Genomic DNA, 16,145 nt, shown 5'->3' on the forward strand with positions numbered 1-16,145 from the left:
GAGTCGATTTACAGTTTCCAGAAGAGCATTCTTTTCATTAAATGCAGTTCTGAGCTTCTGCTGAAGTTCATGAACATCAGATGCTTGCTGTTGTTTCATTGATTCAAACTCTTGACTTATTTTCCCAGCAGATTCTCCCAGTACTGTTCGTAAAATTTCCATAATCTCTTGCAAACTCTCATAATTTAATATTACTTCTTGCTTTTCTTGTTGTAGGTTTTCACATGTTCCTTAAGACCCTGTATTTCAACATTAATGTTAATTTTCTTTTCTGAACCTGACAAAATTGTCTCATTTAGTTCTAATATTTCTTTTTGATGTTGTTCCTTAAGATTCTGCACTTCTTTGTTATGTTATTCTATAGTACAGAAAAACTGTTTTTTTAAATCTTCTGGCTCATATTTTAATTTTTCTATTACACAGCCCTGTTCTTCTTTAGCTAATAGGGGTTCATTAATTTTAAACTCTAAATATTCTCATTCATGAAAAAACTCATCCATTATATGTTGGGCATCCATTTCAAGTTTTAATTTAATATTTTCATATAAGTTACCTCATCTTTTAAGATACTAAGTCACATAGCAGAAATGGCACGAGAGCCAATAACAGACAGGGGAAAGGCCGGCTTCCCCTCTGCTGCCTGAGCCCTCAAGAGAGCCCTTGCTGCCCAAGGTCTGTGGCCACCTCTCCCACCTGGAGTCCAGAGGAGCTGGTGCTCAGGTGCCACACCCTCTATGGTCAATGCACAGCCTCCAGTGCCCATGGCACACCAGGGAAGGAGTGGCCTCACCAACCAGGCGAGAGTCAGGGTTCTGGCTGCCCAAAGGCTGGAGGACGACGGTCAGGGGCCCGGGGTGCAGAGGTGGGATCTTGTCTTCATGCTCCTTGCTGCTGTGACAGGACACCATTTCAAGATCCCCAAACTTGTGGTCACTGCACATGCTTGGAAAGTACAAAACAGGTGATGTGTGTCCAGCCTTTAAAAGAAAACAAAAAAAAAAAGAGTGAGAGGAAAATATGCACCATTATTAAGTTTAAAATGTGTTTTTAAAAGTATATGTCAAAGAAAGTTCTTGAAGGTGAGGCTCTGGCAGACCCAGGTCCTTTTCTAGAGCCATCAAACCCTAAGAATGAGGGAACATCTCTCCCAGAGGGTTTTGTCTGTTCCAAAGGGCATCAACACCTGCAACCTTGGGGTGTGGCGGCACCCCAGCCTGTGAGGAAGGTGGGGGTGCCCGATAATCCCTCTGGCCCGTGGAGGGGCGTGTCTGGCCCACACCCACCCAGGGAGCACACCACCAGCCCCCCGAAACCTGGAGGACAGCAGATCAAACCCTCCAAGCAGTGGTGGTGATTCCCGACCAGCCCCTCTATTACGTTCAATGCCCACTCGGGACACCCAGCCCATCAGAGGTGACACCAGACTCACACCCCCAACTACTGGAGGCCCAATCACCTCTAGCACATTGTGTGCTCACACCCAAGGGGGTCACCTTCCTACACATGCCCTCTGGAGCCCACTGACACAGAGGTGGTGAGAGGGGGACTGTGATGTCATGGAAAGCCACCATGCTGCAGGCTCCTACCATGTCCTCGTCATTGGTTGAGGTGTCATAGTGCACAGGATGGTTGGTGTGGACCTGCTCAGTCTCTCAAGCAGGGTCTCCACCAAGGTCTCTCTATCCTTGAGCTCGATGAACTGGAAGGCCATCTTGCTCCTGATGCTGATGAGGATGGGGCTGGGCAGCAGACTGGTGTCCGCCATCTACTCCATGCCCACTACCTGATGCAAAAGACGGCATGTGAAGGGGAGGTGCTGGAGAATGGAACTTACCAATTACATTCTGTGCATGTTCCAATACAGAACAATGAATCTCACTGTTATGTATAATTGCAAGGCACTAATAAAAAGATTTGAATCACAGTAAGGACCACAAAAAAGAAGAAAGGCAGGCCTCCACAAACATGCTCAGAAGTTAATCTAACATGGAATAATGGCAACAAGGACCTGGTATAAAGGTTGAAAAGTGTGCAAGGGAGCATCAATCACAATCACCAAAAGGTAGAAGTAACCCAAGCTTCCATGCACAGATGAATGGATAAAGGAACTGTGGTTTAGGTTACCATGGAATATTACTCAGACTTCCAAAGGAAGGGAATTCTAACAGATAAGAGGTGGATCAACATTAAGGACATTGTGTGTTGCAATAAACAAGTCACAAAATGAAAAGCTGTAGGATTCCACTTACAAAATGGTTACAAGGTCAATTGATGCTATGCATAATTCCAAATCAATTTTTTAGGTATGTAGGTCATCATGTCGATTTCTTGCTCCACTGATAATAATGCTTGCAAAATGAAGACATCTACTGCAGAAAGAGGGCATGGAGGTAGGAAATCATACAAGGAAAAACACAGTTTCTAAACAATCAGGCTCAGGACCTATGCTAAGAGAAGCGAGACCCCAGAGGTCTTGATGTGTAACAGCTGTGGTACCCCCTCAGCAGATATCCCTGAGATCGAGGACCGAGCTGCTTGCATTCAGAAGTAAACTCAGGTTGCCCACACTCCCCTTTCCAACGAGAGAATCAGAGTTATAGGAGGGACCTAATCCTCACAAAAGGAGGCATTTTTAAATCTTTCACAAGTTCCAGAGATGTATAACAACAGGGGTTGTTACAACACAATGGTCCCTCCCCATTCTCTGGCTTCCTGTCTTCACACGTGATGTTTCCATCTACTAATGCTCCTGCCACAGGGACACTGTACACCACAATGCCTCACTGGTGCTGACCCAGCACCATGTTCTTCCTTTTTGCTTTTCTTCTTGGTTAATAAGTAAACCTGACATCAAGCATTTTGTTTTAGCAACAGTAAAATAGACTCAACAAAATGGGTTAAATGACAAAAGGCTGCTTCAGAGTGTGCACAGCAGGTCAAACAGAGGTGAGGGGCAGGGTCTACCTCTCTGAGCAGAAGGACAACACTGTAGCAGCCATCTTCTCTGCTGGCAAAGCAGGTGGAGCTGTCAAAGGTAAACATTCATCCCGCAGTGTGGCAGTGATCGAAGGGAATCGAGAGGAGCAGTCCACCACAGCATGCAGCTTCTCCTTTCTTGGCAGCCTGAAGAGGCCTCGGAAAAGCTCCTTCTGTGCTCTGGCTTCAAGGTCCCTGGTGAGAGGTGGGAGATGTAAAGAAGACATGGAAAGGTCTACAGAGAGGAAACTCCAAAGGAAAACACTTTTGAACTCACTGGCACAACCTGATAATTTAGAGACTGAAATAAGAAGTCATGCTCCTCCAGAGCCAGTGAAGCCCATGGTCCATCCAGACCCACGGTCAACCTTGGGAGCAAATGCGAAGAGCAGATTCTGCTGTCCCCACCAGCAAGAAGTTCATGAACTCATGAACTAAAATAAGCATTCCATCCTGGTTGGAGTAACTGTGAGAAGTACTCCAAAAATAGCAGCAGAGGCCATGTGTGGAGGTCAGATGATAAGCGGGGTGAGCATCGGTGAGACGTGGGGAAGGTGGAGCCCTAGCACGCTGCTCGTGGAAGGAAAAATGACACTCTCATGTTGGCAAACAGCCAGAAGCCCTCAAAGGTTGAAAGTGGACGCAGTGCTTACCCAGACATTCCCTCCCAGTTGAATGCACACAACACAATTGAGAATTGATGTCCACTAACTGGCACACAAATACAGCAACAGATTCATAGTCAAAGGTGGAAACTACCCCATGTCCACCAGTTGATCAATGGACACACCAAATGTGGCACATCCCCTCAAGCAGGGTAGAAGTACTCAGCCATCAACAGAAAGTGTGCATGGACAGAGCTTGGAAACCTCAGGCTGAGTGAAAGAAGCCAGACACAAAGACCACAAGGTGCCAGGTTCATTTACACGAAATGTCCACATAGGAGGCTGACAGACAAAAATAAGGAGTGGCTGCTCATGAACCTGAGGCTTCTTTGGAGTGGTAATAAAAGGTTCTGTGGCTGTGGTGATGATTGTGTGGTCCTGTGATTCTTGTAAAAACCTGAACTACCCACTGAAAGGGTTTAATTGTTCATATGTGGATATCCAAAAGGGAGCCAGGGGAAGCCAAGTGCACTGTGCAAGTTCACACACTGAATCACACACAATTTCCTACGTTCGTATATGAATATACACCTGGTTAGCTCCACATCTTGTACAACCACAAGAAGGGAAGCTGTACTTCCATGGATGTTGGACATGTCAAAGTTCACATGGCGGTCAAGTATATCTATAAAGAACAAATACAAAGAAGTTCACATACTGCAAGAATGGAAGGTGAGGTCCCTCATGGAGACCCCAAGGTCACTGAGAGCCAAATATATCCAACACGTTTACATTGAAATCTAAAAAATGTTGCTGTCATACAGTTGAAGGTAGAATGGTGGAAACCAGAGGCCAGAGAGGTTGCCTAATGGGTTCTGAGCCAGTGAGAGAAGGAGCAGGAAGTTCCGGGGTGCTGCTGCAGAGCAGGTGACTACAGGTGCCAATCCCACACCGAATACTTCAAAATGATAGATGAAAGGATTTTGATTATTTTCCACCCTAAAGAAATGATGTTTGGAGCAGACAGGTAGGTTTACCAGAGTTAAAAATCACACAAAGTGTATCTGCATTCAGAACACCCTAGGGCTCCCCCATTGACATGTACAATCTTTAGGTTTTTTATGTATCTGTTAAGAAGAAATTTAATTTACATAATACACTTAAATGAGTTGGAAAAACTGACGTCCTTGTCCCCAAAACATGCTGGCCACACTGGTTTGAGGAACTTAAAGTCAAGCTTATGCCTTACACACCTTACTCATTACAAATATCGCACAAGCTGTGCTTCTGGTGCCAATGAATTCCTCCCTAGTGGGACATTTCCCTTCCCCCTCAGGAGAAGGTGGAGGCCAAGACACACCAAGACAGTAATGAGCACAAATCCCAGTAGCTCAACCTGAGCACTAAGGGCAGGAGTACTGCTATCTATTTGCACACAAGTCCTGAAATTATTACATGGTGTTCATGTGTCTGAGGCAACTGAGAACAACAGTTTCCTCTCAGTTCACTGACCACCTCAGCCACCAACTGAGGCCTCTCTGTGGCCTCAGAGCAGATGGGTATGCTACACACCCAGCATCCAAGCTCCCTCTGGGCACATTTGGTAAGCAGAGACCAGAAACCTCAAATTACAAGAACAAAATCCCAGAAGGGCTTAAAGGCCTGCGTTCTTCCCTTCCTCCTGGAAAGCCATTCAACTTCACTTTGAAGTACGTGAGTGTTTCAATTTCTAGCACAACCCCTCAAGTCCAATGAACCTTGTGAGAAACCAGCTCTTCATGAACACAGGAGTGACAACTCCCTTTAAGGTTCCAGGCAGGTGGCAGTTTTGAGGCTAACCATATCACTTTCCTTTTTCTGAACAACATCAGAAACCAAGCCAGCTAGCCACGACTTGCCTCCTAGACCTTGCCATACTCCAATGTCTCTGCTTCCCCTCCACAGACAAGGTCAGGCCCCAACACTGAGAAGATGGGAGCTGATGGGTCTAAGCCAGGCACAAGCACCCCAGGACAGAGACGCGCCCAGAAGCCAGGTGCCTGCAGAGTTGCAGTGTGACCAGGCCAAATCAGTCACGGCCAGAGAGTTTCAGCTGAAACTACAGCAGTTAGGTGCCACCAACCACCCCTGAATTAACGCACACCTCTGGATGAGCCTGTAACAAGGAGGAGAGAAATGTGCTGACAGAACGTGAAGCAATACACCGCAGGCTTGTTGCTGAAGCTGAAGTTAATAGGTGGAACCCTGCAGGGACACAAACGTAGGAAGTTCTGGACTATAGGCATACCTTTTCTTCCAAGATGCTCGATTTACCACAAGGGAGCCAGGTGCTACAGATCTTCCACCTTCCTCTTTTCTGCTCACTTTGCACCAAACCAAAATGCCACATCTGAAGTGGAGCTGGCCAGGATATTACCTGAAATCCTGATGCCCCCGGGCCGCCAGCACACACTGGCCTGTGAGCTGGCCTCCTGCGCCTGAGACTAGTACAGGGAGAGGATCAACCTTCAGCTGGCGGTTTTATGAGCCCTCTAATTATGCATACACCACAAACTCATTCCCTCAGGGCTGCTAACTGTGGACTTTTCATGTGACAGATCTTCGTCAGCTGGAGTAAAAGGACTTGGACACCAACTATCTCACTTAAACATGAAAAACACGAACAAGCCTGGCTCTCCCCATACTGTGTTGTCTTCTTTGAAAACACATGACACCAAGTTGGGGACCATACTGGGGGTCCTGCAGCCAAGAGGCACATGGGACAAGGAACAAAATAATGATCAGAGGCCCCAAGAGCTCTCTTGTAAGGAAGAGACAAGCACCATCCATCTTGCAAAACAACTGCTACACATCACAGATGACTCAACACCACGTGCAGTTTATTAGAATTTAACCAATTTGGGACAAAAAGAAAAAAGAAAACCTACCAAGAGTATTTCATTTTTTTTGTGTGTGCCTCTTGTGGCAACACATGACCAGTTTTGCAATACATGCACACAGCTGGAAGGGACCTAAAGTCATTCTGAATACAAGAAAACCCCAAACACGCTGCTGTTCACAGACCACCACTTAGAAAGATGCACCCCCACCAGACAGTCAGAAGAAAGTGCATGTGGTAAGGAGGAAGAGATCTGCTGTTTGCAAAATGGCTTTCTTTGTATTGGCACTGAACACTAGACCTCATGGCTTTGAATGAATTCACTGCAGTTTGAGTCGTTCTTATTCAAAATGCTTGGGACCAGAAGAGTTACAAATTTCAGAGTTTTTCAGATCATCAATGTAAACTTTAGCAGTTGAGCATCCCTAATTCAAAACATCAAAATAAAAAATGCTCCAAAAGGATTACAAAGCAAGAGTTTCAGATGCTGTAGTACTAAACTGCCTCATGAGCAAAGGTATTATAGCTATGTTTTACTCATCTCCTTGGGTATTTTTAGAGAAATGTCAATTGAAAAAGAAAACAAATACAGGAATGTTAAAAGAGACAACAATTTTAATGTCAAAAGCTCAGACTGATTTTAAAAAAAAAATAAACATAGAATTATATGATTTGGCTATTCCACTTCTGGGTAAAAATACTTGATAGAATTGAAAGCAGGTGTCAGAGAAATTAGTGTGCTCAGTTCATGACAGCATTGTTCACAATAGCCAGAAGGTGAAAGGAAGGTAAGTGTGCACGGACAGACGAGTGGATAAACACAGTGGGGTACGTACATACATTGGATTATGATTCAACCCCTGAAAGGAAGGACATTCTGACATATGCCGTAACAGAGTTGAACCTTGAGGACATTATATTAAGCAAAGGAAGCCCAAGGCAAAACATTGAATGTTGTCTACTTATGTGAAGGACCCAGTTGATTCCACAGAGACAGCAGAATGGCAGTTGTCAGGTCGAGGCTGAATAGGGTGGTAGTGTCTAGTAGGTAGAGTTTTAGTTTAATCAAGTCAGATGAGTTCTAGAATGGGCAGTGAGGATGGTCATGTATCAGTGTGAATGTACTTAATGATACTGAACTACATGCCTGAAAATGGTGAGGTCTATGTTACATGCATTTCACAGTAAAAAAAAAAAAAAAATCTCTGTTTAATGACTAGCAGTATTTGATCAGCCTTGATTCTGTAACTATGTCAAAAACTTGAATCCAGGACAGTACTCTATGGTCACTCTTTTCTCTAAGGATCTTTCAAAACGGTTTACCTTGACATCAGAGCTGAAGTTAGTTACCCAGTTATGATCTGCAAACCTGAAATCAAAGTCCAGCTCACACACTGGGTTTGAACTTCAGATGAAAAATCAATGCCCAGGGACACAGGGATGATCTCACAACCAGAAGGTGCTAACCAAAGCACATGAAAAGGTCAAGCAGCTGAGGGACATCATGGGACTGAAGCTCTACCTCTTGGTGATCTGGCTTGGTTCCTGCACATCTGGCTCCAGACCTCATTATCCAGCAGCCTCCGCAGCATCACATCTACCAGCTGCTCCACGATCTTCAAGACCGCATCCAGGATCAGAAACATGGAGGAGTCACGCTCCTTATTCTGCATGGTGATCCGGATGTGTCTGCCAGAAAGAAGTTGTCTGTCCTTTACAATTTCTGGATATCAACCCAAGGGATTATAAGTTGAACTGAAAGAGAAAAGATGCAAATTCAGATCCCCAATAAAGTGGGAGCCAAACTTCAAGCATCAGCAAATAACAATCCAAAGTTCTATTTTTTTTTTTTTTCAGCTAAAATGCAAAAGTCTTCAAAGCCAGCCCAGGAGAAGAGTACACAACTGCCTGACAGCTGCTGGTGAAACCCAACTCATGTGCCAATGATTTTCTTAAAGATTTAAGTGTCATCTCCCAGGGTGCTGGCTACTGCATACTTTCAAGGACCATCATTTTGGAATACAACAGCATACATCTCCAAGAATATTTAAACACTCATGCAAAAGTTTCTGAATCACACAAACTCTAGTTTCAAAACAGCACTCACATATCAAGGTAGAAGAAAAAGAAGTGTGCAAGGGGGTTATTCATGTCTCCTTTACATAAGACGGCTGAGCATCGAGTCTGTGTCACATGACTCTTATGCTTAGAAGACAGTACAAGCCATTTTTATGAAATGCTAAGGTAAAACAGTACATTCAGGCACACTGTGTGTGCACCTCCCAGCTACCTGCAAGCCTGAGGCAGGTGCGTGTCTTGAGCCCAGTGTTTTAGGGCCAGTCTGGGCAACAAAGCAAGACTCCTTCACTTAAGGAAAAGAAAGCAGGTGCTGGGATATAGTTCAGTAGTAGAGCACTTGCCAAGCATGTGTGGAGCCCTGGGTTTGATCCAGCACTGCCAGAAAGATAGTCAGGTGCTGTGGCACAACACCTACAGTCCCAGTGATCCAGGAGGCAGGAGGATCCCTCCTTGCCAAGGAGGGAACTTAGCAAGTCCCTGTCTCAGAAAGCAGGGAGGCAGGGCTCAATAGTTAAGAGCCCTGACTTCAATCCCCAGTACTACTGCTACTAATAAAATAATGTAATACAGTGCAGGTGATACATTTTTATTCCAATATGCTAGACCCAGATTTTATTTTTTGGCGGGTGTACCAGGGATTAAAGTGAAGGGTACTTGATTACTGAGCCATATCCCCAGCCCAATTTTGTATTTCATGTAGAGACAGATCTCACTGAGCTGCTTAGTGCCTCTCCTTTGCTGAGGCTGCCTTTGAACTTGCCATCCTTCTCAGTCTCCAGGATGCTGGGATTACACGCTTGTGCCACAGTACGCAGCCAAGAGTTATTTTTGATACAGTGATAGGCAGTAGGCTAATGCAGAGGAAAGGGGGAGAAGATAAAATCTTCTATCTGTTAGCCAATCCACTGCACAGATAACAAGTTGAAAAACATGATCGAATATTACCAATCATTACTTTTTTCCAAATATCATCATCCTAACACAGTTAGGTTTAGTGACTATTCTTAGTGTCCCAAATTAGAACATTTCCTTTTCACATAAAAGTGGAGAATGAATGTCATATTGTCACATTTCCTTCCACTTATTTAGCAATAGCATTTTCAAGGCTTTTAGAATGTTAAACGGCCTCATTTCTATGTCAGGCCTGGAACTACTCTTTTCCAGCTATCCCAGCTCTTCCGCCCACACTACTTTTGTCTACACTGCCAAATTGTGTTCATTAAGTGACTGCTGTGTGAAGAGCCCTGCATTTAAGCAGCACAAACAGGAAAAACTAACCTACAAGCAAATAAGCAACACCAACTTGACGGAACCCAGCTCAGAAACAGCCATGGCGTGCATTATATGGGGCCCAAGGCATGGTGGAGGTGACCAATCTGAATTGGGTTTTGAAGGACAAACAGGAGTTTCTGAAGAGGCTAAGGACAGAAGGAAAGCAGGGTGTTCATTTTGAAAAGCACTTCAGAAAGAAGGAAAAGAAGGATGGCCAAGCTTAGGCCGGGGCCCATTCCAAGCAAGGTCAGGAGAGGACTGGGCACACAGGGCAGGGTGCTGAGGCATCAGAACCAAGGCTGGTGAAACAGAAAGAGAAAACAGCATGTGCAGGAGGCTGGCCACAGCACACATTCAGGACAGGCCTCCCACTGGCTGCATTTGGAGAATAAATGAAGAAAACCACACACACCTGTGCGTCTCCCGTGCCACCCAGCACGGGCTCTTGAAATGGCTTCTGAAAGTGTTTTCAATGGCAATGGCTTTTGAAACTTTCCACACACAACTGACACATGTGGCTTTGCCTTTCCCTGTGGGAATGCCAGTCCTGAGGACAGTGTCCTCTGCTGGTGCGATGTCCACCAATTCTTTCTGGATCTCAAGTGGACCCAGGTAAAGCATTCTGCATAGTCAACAGTCCTGATGTTCAGGGATGGGTGTTTTCAAAGATGTCCTTCTGCATTAAGAAGAAGTACATGCTACTCCTTTAGAAATATTCACCCATCAGATATGATACTGTACCTTCAACATGGTCTATAGTAGTAAAAGGTCTTGAGTAGCTATTTAAATAAGCTATACAGATATGCTCCCGAAAAAAGCAGAAACATGAATTGTCTCCAAGAAACAAATAAATAAATAAAAATCAAGCTCCATGGTTGTAGCACGTATAATTAAACTTAATTATCTGCACAAATCATTTGGAAACTAATCCAGTATCACCTGCTGTCATCTCAACCACCCATTTAAATCTTTTGCTGTTGGATTTAACCTTTAATGGCTTCTCTAGGGAGCCATGCCAATCAACCCCAGGGTCAATTTTATCTTGAAGGAACAAATCACTGCAGATGCTGATACTGGCCTCACATGACTTCCTTGACCAGGAGAAGGGGTAGAAGCAGAGGCGGTTAATGCTGATGTACAGACAGCCTTGGCGCAGCACCTGGCCCTTACAGCAGCAGCAGGAGCAGTAGGTGACCACCTCCTCTGCCTCGATGAGGATGAACCTGGCCCTCCAACGTCACCACCGCTTCTCAGAACTTCTTGGGCTCCCCTTCCTGCTCAGCAAGCCTGCTGCTGCTCTCTTAAGCAATCAGACCCTGACGCACAAGAGACAGGGCCTTCATCCAGGGAGCTGGGCAAAGGGAAGGAAGAGAGCACAAGGGACAAGAAGCAGGAAGGACAGATGCACCCAGGCACTTGAGGAATCTCTGCTGCTTTCACGACAACGACCCCTGTCCACTACCCTGAAACAGCCATAGACACAGGCGCGGTGGGGGTGGGGGGAAGGCAGGGATTGATTAACCATCACAAGGTTGCAAAACACAAGGACAAGTCTCTCAGTCACTTCTTACTGACCATGAAGCTGTGGCTGCATCAGCTGACTTCTAAGATTTTCAGAATTTTAATTCACAATTATTTCCCAAATCCTCCCTACACTCATGCTACAGTTTGGATCTTCAATGCCTCCCCAAGGTCCATGTGTTAAAGGCCTGATTCACAGCTAGTGTATTGGAAGAGGAGGGAACTACACAAGGTGGGGTCTGGCGGGAGGTCCTTGGGTCACTGGGGGCGTGCCCTTGAAGAGCACAGTGGGAACCCAGCCCCTTCCTCTCTGCTCCCTGGCTTGCCATGAGGTGAACACTTTTGCTCTGCCATAAGCCGCTGCTATGATGTGCTGTCCCATCACAGGCTCACGAGCAAGGGGGCCAGCTAGTCACGGACTGGAGACTCCAGAACTGGGAGCCAAACCAACCTTCCCTAAGTCAGTCATCTCAGGTATTTGTGACAGCGATGAAAAGCGAACCAACACAAGAGATACGAAACCCAGTGACTGGCTCTGGTGTGGGAACTCACATCAGCCCTGAAGAACGACCCAACTAGGACCTAAGAGTCTCTTTAAAACACCAATGAATGTCTTCTTTAGGTTCACAAAGGTCAGTGTAAAGCCAACTGCAGGATTTGGAGAAGACTAATGCTGTGCACCACCACCGTCCACTCTGTACTTGTTGAAGGTGGAAGGGAGGACCCTGGCCAAGCTTCCAGAGGCCGGAAGTACTCCCAAACCCCTGGGGTGTGCAGGAGACAGCAGAGGGCACAAACAATCTGACACTACAACTGTTTGGCCAACCACCACCAACAAGAAGGGACCTTTGTGATCTGCGGTAGTGACAGAAGAGTCTAGAATAAAAGCTGTGGTCCATTTCTCAAGGGTGACAGTCTGTCGTTACCTGTCCTTTTCTTTTGTTAACGTTTTCATTTGTGTTTTATACGACTGTCTTATGGAGCCTATGCTTCTTAAGATGAGGCTGTTTTCTCGGGGGTGTTACCAAATTCTCACTGTAGAAGTCTTTTTAGAAATGAAACCTGGGCACGCACATTCAAATAATCTAATTATAAATTACTTTTCAAATAAACCTGAGTGCTGGTGAAGTGTACTGTTTTCTTCACTATTTATCAGGCTCTAGAGCAGACTGGCATGGCCGCGAACAGGATTCAGTGGCTCCAAGCAGACGTGATGGTGGCCATAGGGCCTCCCAACTGTCATGGCTGCAGTGTCTGGTCCCAGGAAGAGCTGAAGCAGAAGAGATTTTTTCAAGTTTTATGGAGCAGCCAAGGGCCCAGGAAAGGTCCAACTCTCACACCCTGTGGATCTGGCCCGAGGAGTGGGGAGAACAAATCCCACGATGTGCTCTCGCTCCCCAGCACTGCCTCCTCAGGTTTCATTTCTTCCTTCCTTTCTTTTTTTAGGACATATTAGCTTTGAAGTGTCACGGATCAAAACTGTCACCCCCAAACATGCCACTTCAGCATAAGAATAATTTTGAGCCAAAGATAACTGAGAAACATAAAAGACGGGGTACCAGAAAGACTGTCTGCCCTGACCCATCTGCCTCGAGTCAGGAGGGACTCTCCATCCGCACAGGCATTTCCCCCTCTGTCCCAGGAAGATACCTTTGACCTCTAGATCTCGGCAGCATGAGGGGCTCACACAGCCTCACAGAGACAGCCCTTCCTTCCATTAGTTTCCCCCATGTTTACCTCCCCGACCCTGAGCCACCTCAGAGCTGGACCCCTTTTCCTGTCATTTCAGTCCTCAGTCAACTGGTTGCTTTCCCTTAAGGTGCGTGCAAGGCCAATTCTAATCACCCTACCAGTTACAAGGCTGAGTTTCTGCCACGTGTATATACTCTGCGTGCATTCAAATCAAACTCTTTTTCTCTTGCTCATATGCTATATAGTGATGTCATTTCCAGGGCCTCAACTACAGAACCTAGGGAGAGGACATTTTTCCTTCTCCTACAGAACTGTTTCAGGAAACAGCAAAGCAGAAATCAATTTCCTTCCTCCCAAGTAAGGGAAACACCTCGAGAAAAGAACCACTACAGTTCACATTAGGCCAAGAGAGGCAGGTCAAGTGTTACTGCAGTTGGGCAAAACCATCCAATACAAAGCCTGTGTATTATAAAGTGTTGAAGAGCTCACATAATTTGTTGCATACTATGCCAAAGTGAAAAGTCCAAGGTTTGTATGGCTATGCTTCCACATGACAGAGAAGTCAAGTCAGGGGGCCATCTGGACATGTCACTTTCCTTTGCCTTACAAATCTTCAACAGCGGGCCTCAGTCAGCTTCTTTGCATGCTTCCCCGCTATCTACCCACCATGCTTTACTGGGCACTGACTACATGCCCAATGCTGTCCTGGGCACAGGAGGGATAGCAGCCAGAGAGACAGTAGAACTTTTATTTCCATGAGGAAGGCAGGGAAGAAAGAAGTAAATGACAGTGATCTGAACACCAGCAGGGAGTCAGCACAATGGATGTCTAAGCTCTAGCCTGAAGGACTGGGCATGCTCCTCTGTCTACAACCCCAAGCCACTCAGCCAATGCTCACAACTTATCTCTCTGCCTAAAGCCAGGCACCTTTAGGAAGCCTGCAGAGACTTTGGTCCATGTGAAATTAAAACAGGAATAACGACTTGTCTCCCTTCCAACCTGTTATCCACAGATCTTTTGCCAAATAACACAGTTCACCCATGAAATAGTTTAACTCTCTCCTCCACCTAGTTTAAAAAAAATAAAAATAAAAAAAAACTACTCTTAAAGGCCCCCCTGTACTTCCCTGTCCTGTCACACAGGAGCCTAGGAAAGACAGGGATCATCCTCACAGCCCGCTCTTCCTGTTCCTACCCTTGTGCTGGTTCCACCCAGGGCCTTTCCTACACTTTTTGTTCGTACTTTATTGGTGACCCAAACTCCTGGGCAGGGATCCTTTCTCAATGCTCAGCACACAATGAAGAATGAGGGCGAGTCAACGACATGCAAGATGCCCAAGTAATGCCTGCACAAGTCCAAGTATCTCAGTCAAAAGCACAAGCCCTAGAACAGAATGCACCCATGGCTCCCATTCTCAAAGCCAGAAGAGAACTCTTAAAAGAACAATTCATCACTCAGGACCTTCTGTGGGCACAATGATGGTAGAAAGCAAGCCACTAGGAAGCCTGGCTGTTGGCCCAAGGCCAAAATCTAGCCAAGTGACAATTGCAGGAAGCAGAGCATGGTTCAGAAGAAAGAGTCTGGGGACTAAACCTGCCCAGAACTGCTGTGCATCGGGCGTGGGCCCCTGGGAAGCTGGAGCAAACCCCCACAGGCAATCTGCCAGTCTGTTTATGTCCCGTTGGCAACAGGTACACAGCCCTTCCATGCAGCCACTCCTCATTCTCTGCTCTGTTTTCAAGGTCCTGTGCAATCTGGGTTCCCCAGGCCTCTTCCACCTGGACTTGTTACTTCATGGACGTGTAATGCTGGAGAGAGGAAGAAGACCAAATCCCCAACACCAAGCTGGTGTCTGGTGCTCATCAGGCACAAAACCTTTCAAATGAATGGTCTTTGGGGATGGCAAGTGTCCTGGAAATTTGATGTAAACAGATGCTTGGTTGTTTTGAAAGTACTGAAAAATCAGAACCAATTAAATATCTACTAAAGAACCAGATGAGTCAATTGACCTACAGCCAGAGGGTTGAATGCTATGCAGCTCTTAAGAACTACATTGCATGGCTGTACATTTGAAGGGGTGGATTTAGGAACACAGCAGAGATAGCACTAACTCCTCACCCGGCCAACTCCCCAGAAGCCAAACTAGCAAGGAGACAAAAGTTCACATATTTGTATCAAGCGCTCCAAATCCAGAGCAAGATCAACTCTTTTGCCTATGTAAGAGTGGGTCTGGGAAAAACACAAGGAGAGGATCTCACTTCCTTACCACACCCCATTCCTACACCAGCAGTAGACCAGTCCCCCCAAGTTAAAAAGTTCTGCTCTGCCCCCAAGTTAAAAATGTGCCCCCACCACATTCCTGCTTCCATAATGTCTGAAATAACAATGCCAAGATGAGGACATGCAGCACAGGAAGCATACAATGAACAGCAAGAGAACAGAAACATGAGAACAAAATGCCTTGAAGATGAGACACAACCTAGAAGGAAGTTAACACTCCAAGAAGAAAAGGAAATTCTCACAAATGCTTTGTGCTCCAAAGCAATCAACTAAGAGCATAAATTCAACCAAACAAGAACTCACAAATGAAATAAGGAAATAAAAGATAAAAAAGGAAGTAAAGGTATAAAGCAATTAACTAAGGGTCAAAACAATCTGACAAAACTAGTAACTAAGTTAATACTGAGGTACCGAAAATAATGTTGAAAGCTGTATTACTAATTCAATAAATTTATGTACAGAATGGATAGCACAGATGAAAAGCAAAGACAAAGAATAGCTAGCCAACATAAAATGTCTTTAGATGGAGAATCTAACAAATAGAATGTAAACTATAATACACATGCAGAAAGACATAAGAAATTTCCCATGAGAAAATGATTAAAGAAGTCAAACTGCAGGATGCCACAGCACAGTCACAGAAAATGTTAACACTTGCCTGTGGCTGTAACAGATTCTAATCAAGGTACCAAAGGGCAGTGACAAAGGCAGTTGTATGCAGTGAAAGCACATCGCCACAGGCTGCAGGGATGGGGGAGGCCCATGAGAGCAGCCTGATGATCCCCATGTAGCTGCCTCACATCCTGGAAGACCCCAGAGTAACAGCCACTGAGCTCTAGAGC

General features: G+C 45.6%; 1 protein-coding gene across 1 annotated transcript in view; it reads right to left on the reverse strand.

Moving 5' to 3' along the window:
- Nucleotides 1-704: 704 nt before the first annotated feature.
- The window catches only part of LOC306652383 (uncharacterized protein), a gene marked incomplete at its 5' end in the record, with an annotated part of 29,571 nt that continues 14,130 nt past the window's right edge, over nt 705-16,145 (reverse strand). The window contains 4 exons of the mRNA XM_079125308.1: nt 705-977; nt 1,587-1,783; nt 2,965-3,171; nt 7,982-8,214. Of these exons, the coding sequence (XP_078981434.1) occupies nt 8,174-8,214 (41 nt within the window). The 3' untranslated portion in view covers nt 705-977; nt 1,587-1,783; nt 2,965-3,171; nt 7,982-8,173. The remainder of the gene's footprint in view (nt 978-1,586; nt 1,784-2,964; nt 3,172-7,981; nt 8,215-16,145) is intronic.

The sequence above is a fragment of the Sciurus vulgaris genome (genome assembly GCF_902686455.1).
Source record: "Sciurus vulgaris genome assembly, contig: HiC_scaffold_181_arrow_ctg1, whole genome shotgun sequence".
Classification (NCBI taxonomy): Eukaryota; Metazoa; Chordata; class Mammalia; order Rodentia; family Sciuridae; genus Sciurus; species Sciurus vulgaris.